The 19,027-nt window shown below is 40.9% G+C and overlaps 1 protein-coding gene across 8 annotated transcripts; it reads left to right on the forward strand.

Moving 5' to 3' along the window:
• Window positions 1-3,224: 3,224 nt before the first annotated feature.
• On the forward strand, window positions 3,225-12,511 carry LOC115183290 (SKI family transcriptional corepressor 1 homolog-B). Of its 8 annotated transcripts, none has more exons than XM_029744613.1 (9): window positions 3,225-3,653; window positions 4,817-6,563; window positions 7,596-7,683; window positions 7,773-7,871; window positions 8,089-8,157; window positions 9,184-9,258; window positions 9,706-9,780; window positions 10,455-10,520; window positions 10,877-12,511. In XM_029744613.1, the coding sequence occupies exons 2-9, from the start codon at window positions 4,827-4,829 to the stop codon at window positions 10,972-10,974; spliced, it is 2,307 nt and encodes a 768-aa protein (XP_029600473.1). In that variant the 5' UTR covers window positions 3,225-3,653; window positions 4,817-4,826; the 3' UTR covers window positions 10,975-12,511. The 8 variants fall into 8 exon arrangements, with proteins under 8 accessions (XP_029600473.1, XP_029600474.1, XP_029600478.1 ...); XM_029744614.1 differs by having other exon boundaries at window positions 10,880-12,511; XM_029744618.1 differs by having other exon boundaries at window positions 9,717-9,780; window positions 10,877-10,963.
• Window positions 12,512-19,027: the final 6,516 nt, after the last annotated feature.

Genomic DNA, 19,027 nt, shown 5'->3' on the forward strand with positions numbered 1-19,027 from the left:
CCACCGTGGAGCGCCCGGAAAGATGCTACCTGCTAATAATGTCTCACCTCCAATGTGACTATAGGCACTCTCTGAACCACCGTGGAGCGCCCTGAGAGATGCTACCTGCTAATAATGTCTCACCTCCAATGTGACTATAGGCACTCTCTGAACCACCGTGGAGCGCCCTGAGAGATGCTACCTGCTAATAATGTCTCACCTCCAATGTGACTATAGGCACTCTCTGAACCACCGTGGAGCGCCCTGAGAGATGCTACCTGCTAATAATGTCTCACCTCCAATGTGACTATAGGCACTCTCTGAACCACCGTGGAGCGCCCGGAGAGATGCTACCTGCTAATAATGTCTCACCTCCAATGTGACTATAGGCACTCTCTGAACCACCGTGGAGCGCCCTGAGAGATGCTACCTGCTAATAATGTCTCACCTCCAATGTGACTATAGGCACTCTCTGAACCACCGTGGAGCGCCCTGAGAGATGCTACCTGCTAATAATGTCTCACCTCCAATGTGACTATAGGCACTCTCTGAACCACCGTGGAGCGCCCTGAGAGATGCTACCTGCTAATAATGCCATCATTCATATACCGGTATAGGCGAAGTCCCCTTTACCCAAGTCCTCTCTGTTTATTATCTGTTGTTGACTACTTCAATATATGATAGAGTGCAAATAGTAGCCTAGCCTACTCTGGTCTATATATGCATGTCACTCACATCCTAATTCATTATTTACAATCATTTTAGTGTAGGTTGTTACCATGTCTGCCATTTTCTGTGACAAAATTTGGAATTTAAGTTTATTTTGGTCACATTGGTTTATGAAGAAAAAAAAACTTTCCAATAATGCATCTAAACTGGAATGCAGGCTACTTGGTAAAGCCTACTCTTATGTTGTAGCAAAAGTTAATGTTATTAAAGTGATAGAATAAAGAATGTCACTGTCAATATCCAATCTACCCGCGTATTAAATATTACATTACGTTCACCTCTACAGAGTTTGGAGTTCTACCGACTTAAACAGGGAACGCATTAATATTGTAGCGCAGGTTTGTTTAAACAATTGAATGCATATAAATGAGTCTCAAGGTAATTTACTCTTCGAGAAAAGATGTCATTGATGTGTATCCAGCGGTAATAAAGGGCTCGCCTATAATGACCGCTGAATCCGCTAATTAAAAGCGCTGCTCTCGTGCTGTATACCTGCGCTGAACTCCCGTCTTTAATGAGAGCCACGTGAGCTCACGTTTCTCCGGGATAAACGGTGACAATGGCGTATTCAGTCCGTGGTCTAAATAATTAAAAACATAGGAATAATTACAGTATAAAATTGTAATTATTGTTGGGCTGCAGGAAAGCCGTTTGATTGTGAAAGACGATACGACGAAGCGGGTCGGGTTTAGGTTTCCTCTTCTATCAATATTGCAGGGAGTTAAACTGACTGTCTTCCTCGCTATCTGACTATGGTGCGTGGGCATTGCAGAGAAAACCAAGTCCAACTTTCACAATTATTTTCATATTCATCAGCATAATAATGATTGATAACATTTGAACAGGCCAAATTTATGAAGAGACGAATTATTGCCCATATGCTCAGTATAGGCTAATGTTTTGCATGGCTATTTAATAGGCCTACATAGATAGAATTTCTTTTGACATCTGTTTTTTAATAAAGAAACCATAGATGTTTTAAGGTCGTGATATCTATTTTACGAGACAGAGGGTGTCAATCCCAAAACATCTGGCGCATAACTGTTTTCAGTTCATCTAGACCTAGGTAGGCTACATATGCAGCTAGCTTATCCATAATGTAAATTGTAGTTGTCAATGGCAACATATTATGTATAGGCTAATTTATGCTAGGTTTAAAGAGCATAGATGTTCTACTTTAATGGTGTCTACTTAGCAATGGTTGGCTGGGGGGCGTTTGTGGACGTTATTAACTCCTATTTGATTGTGGTAATTGTTCACATTTTGGCCCGGACAGTTTGATTAATTACATTTTAATCAGTGTCCATTTAGGACAGACAATGTTGGGAATATAGGCATTCAGGCTACATGTGCATTTTAAAATAACAAACAAATGGCAATTTTAGTAAGTCCTTAAACAATAAAAACCAAATTGGAAAACCGACTTTTTAAAAAACATTTCAAACAAAACGTAAACCTCTGTCATTCAGACTGTACCCACATTTTGTTCAACCCGTGTATTTAGGCCTACATGTGCAAATAGTTGAAATGTTATTTTAAACTAAAAAGAAAAGTTTGCATGCCTTTCCTTGAACTTTCTGCCCCGGCAAGGTATTGATACCTCAGCACAAGGCCTACTGGGGTTAAGTGAGGGGCATTGATCAGGTTATGAATAGTTAATATGGTCTTACAGTATTGGGTTTCATCACTAACCTCAGCCTATTGCTCTAATATATCACTCTGTTTGTAGACGCAATCTGCTCTCACCGTGTCCTGTGTGCTCAACAAATTTGCTTCATTTACTGACAGTTTGGTTCGTGGGTGGTGGGTATTGAGAGAGGGGGAGAGAGGGGAGGGGGAGGGTGTGCAGCAGCATATGACAGTCCCGCCCGAGGCAAGTTATCCGCTCATCTAGGATTCGGTCCATTTTCAATGCAGAATCTAAGAATGCCCAGTATGTGATTTAAAACGTGTCCAATTGTTTGACATTCGAACAAAAGCACGCGAGCCTTAAAATTCATGGCGTCTTTACCAGAAGGGCTGGAATTGATTTGCGTGTCCAAGAGAAGCAAAACAGATGGTCATGTAACTTGATAAATGATGCATTCAGCCATTTTGTTGCCTTCAATTTCATATTCAGTTTTGTCCTAAATTTGCTCGTTTGTTAATAGTGGAAATAGTCTATAGGCCTTCATTGGCATTTGGTAGCTGCAGTTACTCTCCGATGAAGAGTTGGGATAGGCAACAAAACAAAAAAATCATAAAAACATTTCCAATTAGCACATGGGTATAATACACACTTGTACCTACATGTGTGAAATAGGACAAATAAATGCACCTATCAAATTATAATTATTTGTCTATTATTAAAATATCGTTGGTTATTAATTGTGTCAATATAGAAAAATATCAAGTGCACCTTACCACTTAGCACACCATGTTAATGCAATATATATCTATCTATATAGATCTATATCTATCCATTATCTTTCTCTTAATATTTTTTTCCCACTTCTATGAAAGATCCACTGAGTAAAGTTGAAATGGATCAAGTAATAGCCTAGTAGTGTCTGTTGTTCCTTCATTGTCCAGGAGATAATATAGTTAAAGAGAGGGAACGCTAAGTGGGTGTGCCTTGCCATCCATTAGTTTAGCGGTCACTTCTTCAGTGAGGAGCGTCGACTGCTGTCTTGAGGAGTGGCGAAGGCTCGAGGACTGCCATGCGGTCACTCTCTCGTGCGCCACTCAGCCGGTGAGAGTCGAAGAGGATGGAAGTCCGTTCACTGTACTGAGACAGAGACACTACAGAGAGAGAGAAATATTAGGCTCGTCTGAACGCTTGGTCCAGCAACAGTATCTTTTATCTCGGACTAGATCTCTGCTTGTGTCGGCGATTTTTGTTCAACTTTTTGATGAAAAGTTGTTTCCTCAGCCTAGGAGTACTGTGCTCTTTTCCAGAAAGAAAGGTAAGGATCTTACTCTTTTCAATTCGTTGTCTTGTGTATTTTCTATTGAAATATTTATGTCTCATCACCAGTCACAACAGCTTCATATTTCACATGTTTTTCCTAAGTTTTACCTTTCATTTATTTTCCAATGAATATATTATTTTCGGAAGACTTATAGAATATATACTTACAACGGTTGCGTAAAACAAAAACGATGTGACGGATGTGAGATGCTAAATGTGAGGGAAATATTTGCCTTTTGTAAAAGTCGATTTTTAGATTTTATTGTAGGCCTATAAGCCGTTGTACTAACGTTAATCTAAGGAGACACGCATGCGATGTTTTAATTATATATCGGGCTAGTCTTTTATTAACAGATCAAATACGTACAATTGAACCCGTGTAATTACCAAGAAAGCAGCTTAGCTGTTCTTTTCCTCTCTGGTAAGCGCATTGACGCAGCTCAGAGTGTATTTTCCTTCTGCTCTTTTGCGTATAAGGATCTTATGTAGTTCTTAAGTAATCACCCTCGCCTCTGAGCCGATTTAAAGACGACAGGAAAAGGTCTCGTCAATAAACAACTAACTGACCATGGATAGCCTTAGTTGGCATAGTCCTACACAAAAATACAATCCAATAGGTCATGTTAAAACATTTGCTATCGGATGGTTTAGACACTTAATATTAATAGGCCTTTACTAAACATGCTCGTATAAAATTGAACGTTTATATTAAATTATGTAGACCTATTTTATCTATTAGGCTATTATTTATGTATTTATTTACAACTGGGTCACCAAAAACGAATAACTAACTAATCCTTGTCTTTTGTGAATAATGCTGGGTTGAAAATGTTTTTGATTGTTCTATAATAACACTAAGTGTGTAATAATAATAATAATAATAATAATGCATAGTTATTAGCATAGAATAACACTGATCTTCTGCGTTACTTTTAAGACCTTGACCATATTATTATTATTATTATTGCACGAAATGTGCGTGCGTATGCCTATTGGTAAGATTAATTACAAAGATATAATTTCATGGACTTTATTTGTTGATTTGGAATGAATTGCAAACAATTTAGGACTAGTGCATTTTTTTGACAGGAGTTATGCCAACTGTAGGCCTATATGGTAGTGCAATAGCCTACCCTAAAATAATTATTTTATTTTCAGACTTCCAGGAATGGAGTCGATACCCAATCAACAACCAGCGGGACGAGACTCCAGCTCTTCCCCCAGCTCCAAGCAGGACGTTCAGCCCTTCTCCAGCCCCATCTCCCTGAAGCCTAACCAAGTCAGCGAGACCGCGTTGTATGGAGTGCACATCGTGTCTTTGGTCATAGATGGCCAGGAAAGACTTTGCTTGGCGCAGATATCCAACACATTGCTAAAAAACTACAGTTACAACGAAATCCATAACCGACGCGTTGCTCTTGGAATCACCTGCGTCCAGTGCACGCCCGTCCAGCTCGAGATACTGAGGCGCGCTGGCGCCATGCCAATCTCCTCGCGGCGCTGCGGTATGATCACCAAGCGGGAGGCGGAGAGGCTATGTAAATCATTCCTAGGTGCTCACAACCCACCAAAGCTACCGGAAAATTTCGCTTTTGATGTCTCTCATGAATGCGCTTGGGGAAGCAGAGGTAGCTTCATACCTGCAAGGTATAACAGCTCGAGGGCCAAGTGCATTAAATGCACATATTGCAACATGTATTTTTCCCCGAATAAATTCATATTCCACTCCCATCGCACTCCCGAGTCAAAGTATACACAGCCAGACGCAGCAAACTTCAATTCGTGGAGGCGCCATCTCAAACTAACAGACAAAAGCTCGTCGGATGATGTTGCCCACGCGTGGGAGGATGTTAAAGCGATGTTCAACGGGGGAAGTCGTAAGAGGACGCTACCTATGAGTGGATCATCCATGTCCTCTCCTTTGAAGTCACATTCCACCAGTAACCCAACCCAAAGAAGTTCCCCTGAGGTACCCCATAAAGCGTTGCGCTGTGACGAAGACCGAGGTAGGCCTAACATCAGTCTGTCAAATGGTGTCCGGAACTACCCGGTTATCCCTGTGCCCAGCAAGAGCTTTGGGATGCTTCAAAAGATCCCGCCACCGCTCTTCCCCCACCCGTATGGATTCCCTGCGTTTGGACTGTGTCAAAAGAAGGACGACGGAGTGGGAGAGACAATTAAAACCAACGTTTCGGGTGTCTTTTGGCCAGGAGCAAAGGACAGTATCTATCCCTCTTTCCCGATGTTCTGGCCTACAGCCGGTGGCCTACCGATGCCACCGTATCAACAGTCACCAGCCAAACCACCCACAGAGCTCTTAAGTGTCCGACAGAGTGATCTCGAGTTATCGGATCAAAGTGACCGGTGCGCAAACACACCTAAGGATAGCTTTCACGACAGCGAGCGGTGCTCCAGCTCACAATCCACCCGGAACGACGAGGATAAATCCGGGGATGAGGCCCGGTCGACGGAAGGACCCCCCACAACTCCACGGAAGATAAATTACATCTCTGCGTTCAGACCTGTGGTGAAAGACGCCGAAAGCATTGCAAAGCTATACGGCAACAGGGACACGTACAGCGTTGTGCGCTCTGGTTACCTATCGCCAGATTTCGTGAGTGAAAGTTCTAGCTATAGGTCTATGTCCCCGGATGTGGATAGCGCGGACGACCCAGACGTTGACGTGGAGTCAAACAGGGCACAAGAGGATGAAGAGTCAGTCCAACTGTCCGTGGAGGACCGTCAGAGTCCCCCGCCCCTCAACTCAGCCCATTCCGGGCCTGAAGATAGTCAAGAGCTGGGGACAAGTCCAGGGCCACACCCGGAAGATCCCCACTCCGGGTCCTCTGATGACGAGAGGCACGGTGGACAGGTGTCAGAGCGCCATGATACACCGGTGTACGAAGTAAGTGTGCCACGGTCCATATGAGTGTTGTGATGTTCAATCAATTTACGCACACGTTTGTAAAATAATTTAGTCATCAATCCACAGAGACGTGTTTGGATCTCATATGATAATGGGCGGTCCTGTAAGTGCATGGGCATAAAGCATGATCATCATGCTATATTTAATGTTCCAATAGTCATAGGCCTATGCCATTTTACATTTACATTTTAGTCATTTAGCAGACGCTCTTATCCAGAGCGACTTACAGTAGTGAATGCATACATTTCATTTTATTTTTTTTTCCTGTGCTGGCCCCCTGTTGGAATCGAACCCACATCCCTGGCGTTGCAAACACCATGCTCTACCAACTGAGCTACAGGGAAGGCTTTCATACCTGCAATATAGGATGTTGATATGGCTGGCAGCTGTTAACAGTTTGAAGCCTAAACAGTAGGCTAATGTGATGTATTCAACGCGTTTTTGCAAGGTGATTTCATATTTTGGTCAAATGAAAACAAAAACTTATATGAACTATATCCAGGACTTCTCGCATGGGGTTTTATTGTGCTGTTGAAACCCCTGACATTACAGAAGGCTGAGCCTGTTTAGACATACATTGGCAGGTTGGAACAAATATGGAAATTATCTTTTGTTAAAATACATTTTGGCAATGACATTTACAAAAAAGACCATCGTCCCAATATGAAAGAGATTGAGAATGGAGTAGGCCTGTTTTAATAAGGTCGCTGAGTGGGAGCCTTGGTCTGTGTCTTGTCTTTTGTTCTAAAGATAATTCAAGTGGTTCTGTTTTGGAGTGTTTACTGCGAGCCTTGTAGTGTGTTGGGAAAAGGTTAGGCCTGCGTCGGCCTCGTCCTAATGTCAGTCAAACTGCAATTTAGATAGGTGGACAACAATTGAATTACTTCCCTATAATTATAAATTGGAGACGTGTCACGTGGGTATATCCGCTCAAAGAATTGCTTGTGAAATTAAGAGAATTATAGATAATTGCAGTTGCATTGACTATAATGGCGATGGTTAATTTTGCAGGTGTACACACATGAAAAGGATGGACACATGCCTTTGAACGGTCCATCTACGTTTGGATCAAAACATAGCAGCCCATTGCAATCGAACGGTAGGTCTATTATTTTGCATAGTACATATTCATGGTATAGTTTCTGTATGCAAATAGGCACGTCGCTTATTACTGTCTCTCTTTATCAGGTGTCCTCCATGTTTCCGACCCACATAAACAACGTTCTCCTACAAGAGAGGACGTTCCACAGAGAGCCTTTCAGGACCAAGCAAAGGAAAGCCCACCATGTGAGTCTCTCTCTCTGAGTGTGTGTGTGTGTAAGTGTGTAAAAGTTTAGTAGGCCTGCCATGGTAATATAGCCTGTTGTATTATATTTTATGTTAGGAAATTGTTAGCCGAAGGTTTCTCACTTTTTACTGTTCCAAATATGATAATTTATAACAGAAAATTGAGTAAATTAGATGAATTAATGAGCTGATGCCATCTTTAATATTTCTCTTGCAGGCGATGGGGCATTACGTCAGCATGACGTCAGTAGGATCCACGAAAAAGATATCGAAAACATGGCTAAAGGTAATCATTTGACTTTTATCAATGATCATTGACATTTGTTTATATTGATTAGCCTAATGCAAAACGACCGACAAGTAGGCCTCGCCTCGTTTCAAGTCATTAGATCTCATCGTAAATTGAACAAAGCAAGGTGGAAATCACTAAACATAATTGTCGGTTCTGTGAATTAAAAACAAATCATATTTAGCATTGAATTGACAGAGTTATATTTTAAACATAACGAACACGTGTGAATGCGGCTCTATTTGTAGCTCTACTTCCTCAAAGCCTACAATTTCAACATTCGAAAAAACCCTCGTGCTGTTTATTATAAGCCTTTTCATGGAACATGAGAACAATTTTCCATGTTAGTCTTGTGTAGGCTACTACGTGTGGAATCCCCAGTCTAACATGTTAGACAGGTGAGATTTTCCCTTCCATATCTAGGTACTGCACTAACAAAATAATACCTATAATGATCTGTCTAATAATCTATTTATTTTAATCGCTTGATAAAAAAATGTTATGCCTACAGCTTAACACAAGTTTGCACGGTCACGTTTGAATTGTTTTTCATTCGTTAACCTCCTCTAATGTTAAATTATGAGAAACGGAATTGTTCTACTTATTGTAACACGAAATCGTTTTTCCACTATTAATATTTTAACGAGCCCAGCCATTAAGCTGCGGCGCTCGAGCCTCTAACCCCGAGGCGGTGGAGCTAATTATTTAGCAATACCATGCTTGGAGACACAGTGAGGCTAAACGACTGTTAGCGTTCCAACCATAGGCCTTCTGATAATAGTTATTACGATACTATAGGGAAATAAACCACGGAGAACATTGTGGTTGTTTTTACCCATAGGCTTGTATTGTATTAGGCCTGTAATCAAAATCAAATGCTTTAATTGTTGAACAGGCTATCTAAGATAGGTCTGCAATATATAGGCCTAGTATGTGGAAAGCCACATTTGGAATTTACTGCTTTGCCTATTGCCTTTTTACAACGACGATTATGATAATGGTGATGACCGCTTCGTTTTGCAGAGGAACTTCAGAAACAGCTTGTCGAACAAGTGGAGCTCAGAAAAAAGTTGGAACGCGAATTTCAAAGTTTAAAAGGTAGGACGCTTTATTGTCCTACTGCTTAAACATACATAGAGTCGAGGTACACCTGAGATGAAAGATTTACACGGGGGAAACAGGCGTAACTCGAGCTCTTAAAGTAAAACAATATATATACTTTATTTTTTAAGAGTTAAAGTCATTCACGTTTCCACCATCTTGGCCTGTATCAGTGAGTTTAAACATAAAAAGACATACAGCAAACATATTGACTACAATGAAGCAAACATTAGTGGACAGCGGCATGGTGCTGAAATGGAAGTACATTATTGTTTAGCTTCAAAAGCGAGAGCTGCTCCTGTTTCCCACACAGTGAGGTCTTTATTTTAATGTAGTGATTTTAATTTCCATATGTCATAATGTTGAGAACCCATTAGGCTCAAATTATGTTATTTGGACTTGCGCACTGTGTTAATAGTAGCTGTCTGCTTGCTCACTATGCAGATAATTTTCAGGACCAAATGAAGAGGGAACTGTCCTACAGAGAAGAGATGGTCCAACAGCTTCATATTGTCCGAGGTGAGTCTCCAGGAAAAATAATCGGAATATGCTAAACGGTCAGTGTTTTAATAAATTAAATAATATGTCCCGACCTAAATTGAATGAAGTGACCCATATCGTTCTAGCATTGATGTTGTAAAGTATGAAAACATGCATGTAAAAGAACAGTCATACTGACTTTGTGCTTCCTTGTACCACACAAGAATGAAGAGGGGAAAGTGACACTTGCATAAATTCGGTCATTAGAATTAGGCTGCATGTCCACAATCTACAAATAATAGCTTACCATTCCTGTAAAATAGTCAACATTTTTCGCGATTTGACTGGAAATTGTCGAATGAACTGCAATAATATCAAACCATAGAGAGATTGATTTCGCTGTGTTTTGTTTGTAAATGTTATTTTCTCCTAAATCACACACTGGAAAATGTAAAAGGCAGACCATTACGTATCGGCGTATCAGTTACATACAGTAGACGACAACAGCTGATGCCGCCCTTTCACGGATAGACTAGTTCTAGAGTTACTGGAACGCAGTAGTGTAAATACACACTTCAACTACACTAAGAGGTCACTCAAAATACCCGAGGGCGAACAACATAAATTACAGTCATCCATTTCAAAGTTTACAAACCACCGCTTTGTAGCTCAATTATTGCGTTTTTTTTCTTATTCATTTGTTGTTTGCTTAGACACTTTGTGCAGCGAGTTGGATCAAGAAAGAAAGGCGCGTTATGCAATACAACAGAAGCTAAAAGGTAATTTATATGGTCCAAAAACAGAACATGTATCCAGTTTCAGTCCATTTGTGAATTAATTCAATGGCTAGCTGGGCAAGAGCATAGCCTTCTAATGGACTTTGAATATGACTAGTAATATTTGTCAAATTATTGTCCAACCGTACCTATGCAAGTGCTACTTTTTATTCTTCGCTAGCATGTGTGTCCTTATGATATGCAAATTCATAGCACATTTGATATTGCTAAGAAATACTGTGACATGTAGACTGAACTTAGAGGAAAGAACGACTATAGAATACATAGTGTGGATAGAAATACAACAAATACATTTAATCTGCCCAGTGTTTGAAGTGACACATCCCCTTTCTCCCTAGAAGCTCATGACGCCCTGCACCACTTCTCCTGCAAGATGCTGACCCCTCGCCACTGTACTGGAGCCTGTACTTTCAAACCCCCTCTGCTGCCTCCATAATAGACCACAAGACCCCCCACTGACTCCAGTACAGCTCACTGCAGCCAAAAAGAGAGAGACCCACCTCAAGTAGTCACAGTCTCTCCGTAACTTCTTTACCTTTGCCCTCCCTCACCAGTCATCCAAGGATTCACAACCTGTGTACACACTCCAGCTCTATTTATTTAACACAGAAGAAGTGGCTATGGAGGTTAGGAGAACTAGACCTTCCATTGAAAAGAACTCTTGAAGATACACTAAGACCAAACGACTGGTCCATTGTATGTGTTGTATTTATAGACAGTTATCAAGTTGTAAAGAGCTCTTGATATGGACACAGCAAGTCCCTTTGAATCATAATCCATTGCTCTTTATATATCCCGTATATATATATAAATATATATATGTGGAGATGTGCAATGAGTTGTATAATGTGATATTTCATAAGTAACACGAACCCTAGCATTCTTGGGTTGTTTTACCACATTATCTATGTGTTTTTACATATATGTATTTGTGTTTAAGTTAGTCGTTAATCTGTTCTGTCCATCTGAAACATTTAACAATGTATATTATTGATGTAAAGCACTTTAAAAATTGGCAACATTACTACTGATCTGGACCACACTGTACTAAGAAATAAAGTAAACTCTGTTAAGCATCTAATGTATAGAATACACTTCCTTCTAATGCAGCGTTTCCCAAATGCTTGACCAGGGGGATCCAAAGGTGGTGCACCCTTCTAGTTTTTTGTCCTAGCCCTAACACACCTGATTCAAATCAAAGGCTTGATGATGAATTGTTGATTATTGACTCAAGTGTGTGAGTGTTGTTCCAAAACAAAAATGTGCACGGCTTTGGGTCCCCAGGACCAGGAAGGGGAAACACTGTTCTAATGGCACCAACATTTATTCTAGCACTTATTTCGAAGTAACCAATGACCTTTCAACCTTGAGCTAATTAAAAAGGTTCCATTTGCCTAAAATGTCACCCAACAGATGAGTCTTTTACAGTGAATAGAATGTTCATTCAGTCTCAACTATGATTGTTTTTAATCATACATAGATACCATGTACAGGATATTCATTATAAAAGGTATATTTCTTCCGTATGATTTGAGCATTCGGTTACAAGACACACCCAGCTTCTGTTGTACTTAATAAAGGGTTTGAATCATGGTCAGAACCCTACCATACATTAAATAAACCACAGGCACAGAAACCAAACCTATTTGTTGTGTATTTTATTATGTCTTGTAGGCTTTATTTTGTCATGTCAATCCTTTGTGCATGGCAAGAGTTATGAGTGGGGATGAGATTAAAGGAAACCAAGACGCCACGTAAAGAGACTTGAAACTGCCATTTGTGACTGAATTCCATGTTGTGCAGTTGATTTCTGTAACTATTCTTTTTTTTATCAATTCCAAGTCAGTTGGTTATTTTCTCCACGATATATAAGACCTTTAAAAAGTGTTATTGTGACCCCATTAAGGGCCAATAAGACTCATGTATGTATTATATCAGAAATTAATGTAAAATACGATTAAAAAGTGAATCCTATTTTTGCCTTGTCTCTTAATAGGAACGATACTGACACCTGCTGGAACATTTAAGAAATAACAACCTGATTTAAAATTAATTTAGCATCCAGGTTGTTGAATTTTTTGTTTTATATCATATCAAACGACTCATTCCATACATGGGCTGTCTCAGAAGTCCAGTCAAGTTATGTTCGACATTCTGTCAGGGGAATAGCCCTGTTTAATAGTGAAATCTAATTATTCTGATGTGAAGCCTAATAGCTATTGATTAAATGCTCTTTAGATGGCCCTCTGTCCCTAGGCACAAGAGAGTAAGAGAGATGCTCGCATAATGGCAGTGATGCATGTTGAATATGAATTTTTTTTGACAGTAATTGCTCCCCACATGAAGGCACCTTTTCATTTGAATACTAACCACTCGTGTGGGTATTGTAACATGTTTACACAAGGTATACTGAAGAAGTTGTTTATGAACCGTAGTTTTCATGTTCCTGTTCCATCCACGTGAGAATGGCATTGAACACAAGTGATGTGATCATTTTTTGCTGTTGTACATGGTTTATTTAAGATCAGGAACACAGTATCGATATGATCATTTATATAGTTACTGGCTTGTTAAGCCTCATAATATCACAAACTATTCAACATTTGACTCGGCACAACTTCACAAGTTCAACTGACATTTGAGTGAAATACTGACATAGTGACATTGATTACATTACAATGATTAACAGATACCGTTGAAGTAGGATTATTTTTCAGTTTTTATCATGATATTTTTTAAGATATATTTTAGTATGACTGTATACATGATTGTGAGAAGCCATGAATAAAAGTCTTGTTAAATTATAAGAATGAACAGACCACATAACCCATTACACCCTTGGTAAATAGTATCGGAGGGCTGCCCTCAATACAAAACAATACTCTTTTGAAAGTCGCTCAAACTGTTTGTCGTGGTACGCCCAAACATATAAAAGCCCACTTAAATATCAGGTGTAATGAGTGAACCCATTTTTCACAGTGAATGATTTCAGATTTATTTGCTTTTTTGTTACAATTGTTCAAAATGGCCCGGCCAAACATGAGAATGAAAGGGTATGGTTTGTACATCATAGCAGTACAAGTTTATCAACCTATTAGAGTGGCCATGAAATAATGTTTGTTCCTGTTCATTATGCCAACATCGGTCATAGAATCTAACTCTAAATGACTCCTTTGACAAAGACCAATACAAAGTTAACCTGCACTGGTCCTGTCACTGTAGACATCACATTGAACAGGTGGGGACTGGAAAATGTTCAAATACCCCTCCACATGAGCCTTCTATGGTTGACTAAAGTCATCCGTAATGGATTTGTGTCATCAATCATTACATTGAAGATGAATTGCATTGTTAGGGAGTAACGTACTCCACCCAGTGTTCTATTCATGCCCCTCTTAGGGAGAAGGAGTAGCCATGTCTGGTATAACCAAAGAAAATGCATAGATATCAGTACAACACTGGAAAGCTGGGGGGCATTATCTTATTCATGATTAGATATAACATAGTCATATTAACCATTTTCATGAGGACTTTGGGGGCTCTATAAATGTCAGAAAAATAGTGGGGAATCTGTATTTACCATAGTCTGAATTACAATGGAGATAGTGCCATCTACTGGACAATGAAGATCGTGACATCTATTGGCTCATGAATGTCCAGCATTTATAAAGTAAAGTCGGTAGGTCCCTATTCTGAAGCAGTGCCCAATCCCACTGCTTTCTCGTTCCAAACTAGTTTTCTGTTGCTGCGTGTTTACCAATCCTATTGGAACTCATTTATTGGGTGCTTTAGACACCTTGTTAGTCTATATTATAAAGATGTATTCAGGGTGGGCAACGTTCTAAAATGTTTGTAGTTGAAGAGAGAGTACACTATGAACTGTTTTAAAAGGTCCAATGCAGCCGTTTTTATCTCCATATCAAATCATATCTGGATAACAATTAAGTACTTTACTGTGATTGTTTTCAATTAAACTGGTCAAAAATAAACAAAAATTGCTTCTTAGTGAAGGGCAATTTCTCAAGCAAGAATTTAGCTAGGATTGTCTGGGAGTGGTCTGAGTGAGGAGGGGACAACTGAACATGTAGCTATTATTGGCAGAGGTTTGGAACTCTCTGTCTTATTGGTCTATTAAAGGGATTCTCCGGTACTCTTGTATACTTTTTAGCCAGTAGTTCTGAAAGTAGTACTCACATGCTAAAAGTGTTCCCCCGAAAATGGTGTACTATGTCACATGTGCAGATATATGCACCAAGTCATTGCTGTCTCTCTCGCTCTGCTGTGGGTGCATCATGTGCCTCTTGCTAGCTTTCAAATACAGCATATGGTGAGGGGCTGAAGCTCATTGGTTGAAGTCAAAGTGCTAGGGGGCTGGCCCATGTGGTGGAAAACTTCGGGAAAATGGGGCAGTACAGCTTCCAGAAAAATAGTTGCGTTATTCAAACTAGGGATTTTGTGGCTAATTGAGGTAAGAAAGTAATTCTACTCATAGATCATGCATGTATGAACTACACAACCTCACTAAACGGGCGATATCATAATTCTCACAATTTCGCAGTATTATTCCAACCTCAGTGTGGAAATACACAACATGGCCAAAAGTATGCTCGTCGAACATCTCATTCCAAAATCATGGGCATTAATATTGGAGTTGGTCCCCCCTTTGCTACTATAATAACATTCTCCACTCTTCTGGGAAGGCTTTCCACTAGATGTTGGAACATTGCTGTGGGCATTGCTTCCACTCAGCCACAAGAGCATTAGTGAGGCCGGGCACTAATTTTGGGCGATTAGGCCTGGCTTGCAGTCGGTGTTCCAATTCATCCCAAAGATGTTCCAAGGGGTTGAAGTCAGGGCTCTGTGCAGGCAAGTCAAGTTCTTCCACACCAATCTCGAAAAAACATTTCTGTATGGACCTCGCTTTATACACGGGGGCATTGTCATGCTGAAACAGGAAAGGGCCTTCCCAAACTTTTGCCACAAAGTTGGAAGCACAGAATTGTCTAGAATGTCATTGTATGTTGTAGTGTTAAGATTTCCCTTTACTGGAACTAAGGGGCCTAGCCCGAACTATGAAAAACAGCCCCAGACCTTTATTCCTCCTCCACCAAACTTTACAGTTGGCACTATGCATTCGGGCACGTAGCATCCCCCTGGCATCCGCCAAACCCAAATTCGTCCTGTGGATTGTCAGATGATGAAGCGTGATTCATCTCTCCAGAGAAAGTGTTTCCACTGCTCCAGAATTCAATGGCGGCGAGCTTTACACCACTCCAGCCGACGCTTGGCATTGTGCATAGTGATCTTAGGCTTTTGTGCGGCTGCTCGGCCATGGAAACCCATTTCACGAAGCTCCCGACGAACAGTTCTTGTGCTGACGTTGCTTCCAGAGACAGTTTGGAACTCGGTAGTGAGTGCTGCAACCGAGGACAGATGATTTTTATTTTTATGCGCTTTCTGTGAGAGTGTGTGGCCTACCACTTCATGGCTGAGCCGTTAATGCTCCTAGAAGTTTCCACTTAACAATAACAGCCCTTACAGTTGACCGGGGTAGCTCTAGCAGGGCAGAAATTTGATGAACTGACTTGCTGGAAATGTGGCATCCAATGTCGGTGCCACGTTAAAAGTCACTGAGCGCTTCAGTAAAGCCATTCTACTGCTAATGTTTGTCTATGGAGATTGCATGCCTGTGTGCTCGATTTTATACACCTGTCAGAAACGGGTGTGGCTGAAATAGCCGAATCCACTCATTTGAAGACGTGTCCACATACTTTTGTAATATATAGTGTATATATAAAACAGGAAAATCCCATTTTTGACTGCACTAAATCGTTTCAAGCATATCTCAAGAACTGTTTTTGTTACGAATTGACTCTTATCAGCACCTCACAACCCTTTCAATCTGCACAGCCCACTCCCTATCTCCCAGGAGCTTGCCTGAGTGTCAGGGGGCACCATAAACCTAGGCCTTTAACCGGCCTCTCAAACTCTCTCTGACCTGTGTGACTTGACCCTGATTGGTTGCTAAGGGGCACGTTGTCAGAGGGCACGATACCTGACAGCTCTTCTCACTGTGCAGCCCACTGTCCCCTGACTTCTCCTCTGAGTGGACTTGTGGGATGGAGTGTGTGCAGAAGTACTTTAATATTGTTGTTGTAACTTTGTGTGTTTACTGTTACTGATAGTTGTTTGATGATATATGTTTTTATTATACAGTCCTGTGCTACTTTATTACCAGTCCAGTCCATTCTGGTGTATTCTGGATCCATTTGCTTATCCTGTTGTATCCATTGCATTTATTAATTATTTTCCTGTTTAACAGATAACCACATCCTTTCCACATCTATTCCCTGTCTTGAGAGAGAGCTATCAGCCTAGAAGCAGAGTCGCTCTCTTTTGTGGAGGAAATGATGTACAAAATTTATATGGAGAGAACTCCATTACAAAGAACAAGTAGGTGTTTGGGAGAGGAAAATGCAAACAAGAAACATTGTTAGAATCAATTAAGACATTATAATGGCATTGGTGTCTGTGCTGCACAGGTAGCTTGGTTTTGTTGCATGTTGCATTGATTGAGGACATTTATTTATTTATTTTATTTTATTTCACCTTTATTTAACCAGGTAGGCAAGTTGAGAACAAGTTCTCATTTACAATTGCGACCTGGCCAAGATAAAGCAAAGCAGTTCGACAACATACAAAAACACAGAGTTACACATGGAGTAAAACAACATACAATCAATGATGCAGTAGAAAAAAAATAAGACTATATACAATGTGAGCAAATGATGTGAGATAATGGAGGTAAAGGCAAAAAAAATGCCATGGTGGCAAAGTAAATAAAGTATGGCAAGAAAAACACTGGAATGGTAGATTTGTAGTTTGAAGAAAGTTAAAAGTTAAAATATAAATAATATGGTGCAAAGGAGCAAAATAAATAAAATAAATAAATACAGTAGGGGAAAAGGTAGTAGTTTGGGCTCAATTAAAGATGGGCTATGTACAGGTGCAGAGATCTGTGAGCTGCTCTGACAGCTGGTGCTTAAAGCTAGTGAGGGAGATAAGTGTTTCCAGTTTTAGAGATTTTTGTAGTTCGTTCCAGTCATTGGCAGCTGAGAACTGGAAGGAAAGACGACCAAAGGAGGAGTTGGCTTTAGGGGTGACCAGAGAGATATACCTGCTGGAGCGCGTGCTACAGGTGGGTGCTGCTATGGTGACCAGTGAGCGGAGATAAGGGGGGACTTTACCTAGCAGGGTCTTGTAGATGACCTGGAGCCAATGTGTTTGGCGACGATTATGAAGTGAAGGCCAGCCAACGAGAGCATACAGGTCGCAGTGGTGGGTTGTATATGGGGCTTTGGTGACAAAACGGATGGCACTGTGATAGACTGCATCCAGCTTGTTGAGTAGGGTATTGGAGGCTATTTTGTAAATGACATCGCCGAAGTCGAGGATTGGTAGGATGGTCAGTTTTACGAGGGTATGTTTGGCAGCATGAGTGAAGGATGCTTTGTTACGAAATAGGAAGCCAATTCTAGATTTCACTTTGGATTGGAGATGATTGATGTGAGTCTGGAAGGAGAGTTTACAGTCTAACCAGACACCTAGGTATTTGTAGTTGTCCACAAATTCTAAGTTAGAACCGTCCAGAGAAGTTATGCTGGATGGGCGGGCAGGTGCAGGCAGCGATCGGTTGAAGAGCATGCATTTAGTTTTACTTGTGTTTAGGAGCAGTTGGAGACCACGGAAGGAGAGTTGAATGGCATTGAAGCTCGTCTGGAGGGTTGTTAACACAGTGTCCAAAGAAGGGCCAGAAGTATACAGAATGGTGTCGTCTGCGTAGAGGTGGATCAGAGATTCACCAGCAGCAAGAGCGACATCATTTATGTATACAGAGAAAAGAGTTGGCCCAAGAATTGAACCCTGTGGTACCCCCATAGAGACTGCCAGAGGTCCAGACAGTAGGCCCTCCGATTTGACACACTGAACTCTGTCAGAGAAGTAGTTGGTGAACCAGGCGACGCAATCGTTTGAGAAACCAAGGCTACTAAGTCTGCCGATGAGGATGTGGTGATTAACAGAGTCAAAAGCTTTGGCCAGGTCAATGAATACGGCAGCACAGTAATGTTTCTTATCGATGGCGGTTAAGATGTCGTTTAGGACCTTGAGCGTGGCTGAGGTGCACCCATGACCAGCTCTGAAACCAGATTGCATAGCGGAGAGGGTGCGGTGGGATTCAAAATAGTCGGTAATCTGTTTGTTGACTTGGCTTTCGAAGACCTTAGAAAGGCAGGGTAGGATGGATATAGGTCTGTAGCAATTTGGGTCAAGAGTGTCACCTCCTTTGAAGAGGGGGATGACAGCAGCTGCTTTCCAATCTATGGGAATCTCAGACGACACGAAAGAGAGGTTGAACAGGCTAGTAATAGGGGTTGCAATAATTTCGGCAGATAATTTTAGAAAGAAAGGGTCCAGATTGTCAAGCCCAG

Source organism: Salmo trutta, unplaced genomic scaffold (genome assembly GCF_901001165.1).
Source record: "Salmo trutta unplaced genomic scaffold, fSalTru1.1, whole genome shotgun sequence".
Classification (NCBI taxonomy): Eukaryota; Metazoa; Chordata; class Actinopteri; order Salmoniformes; family Salmonidae; genus Salmo; species Salmo trutta.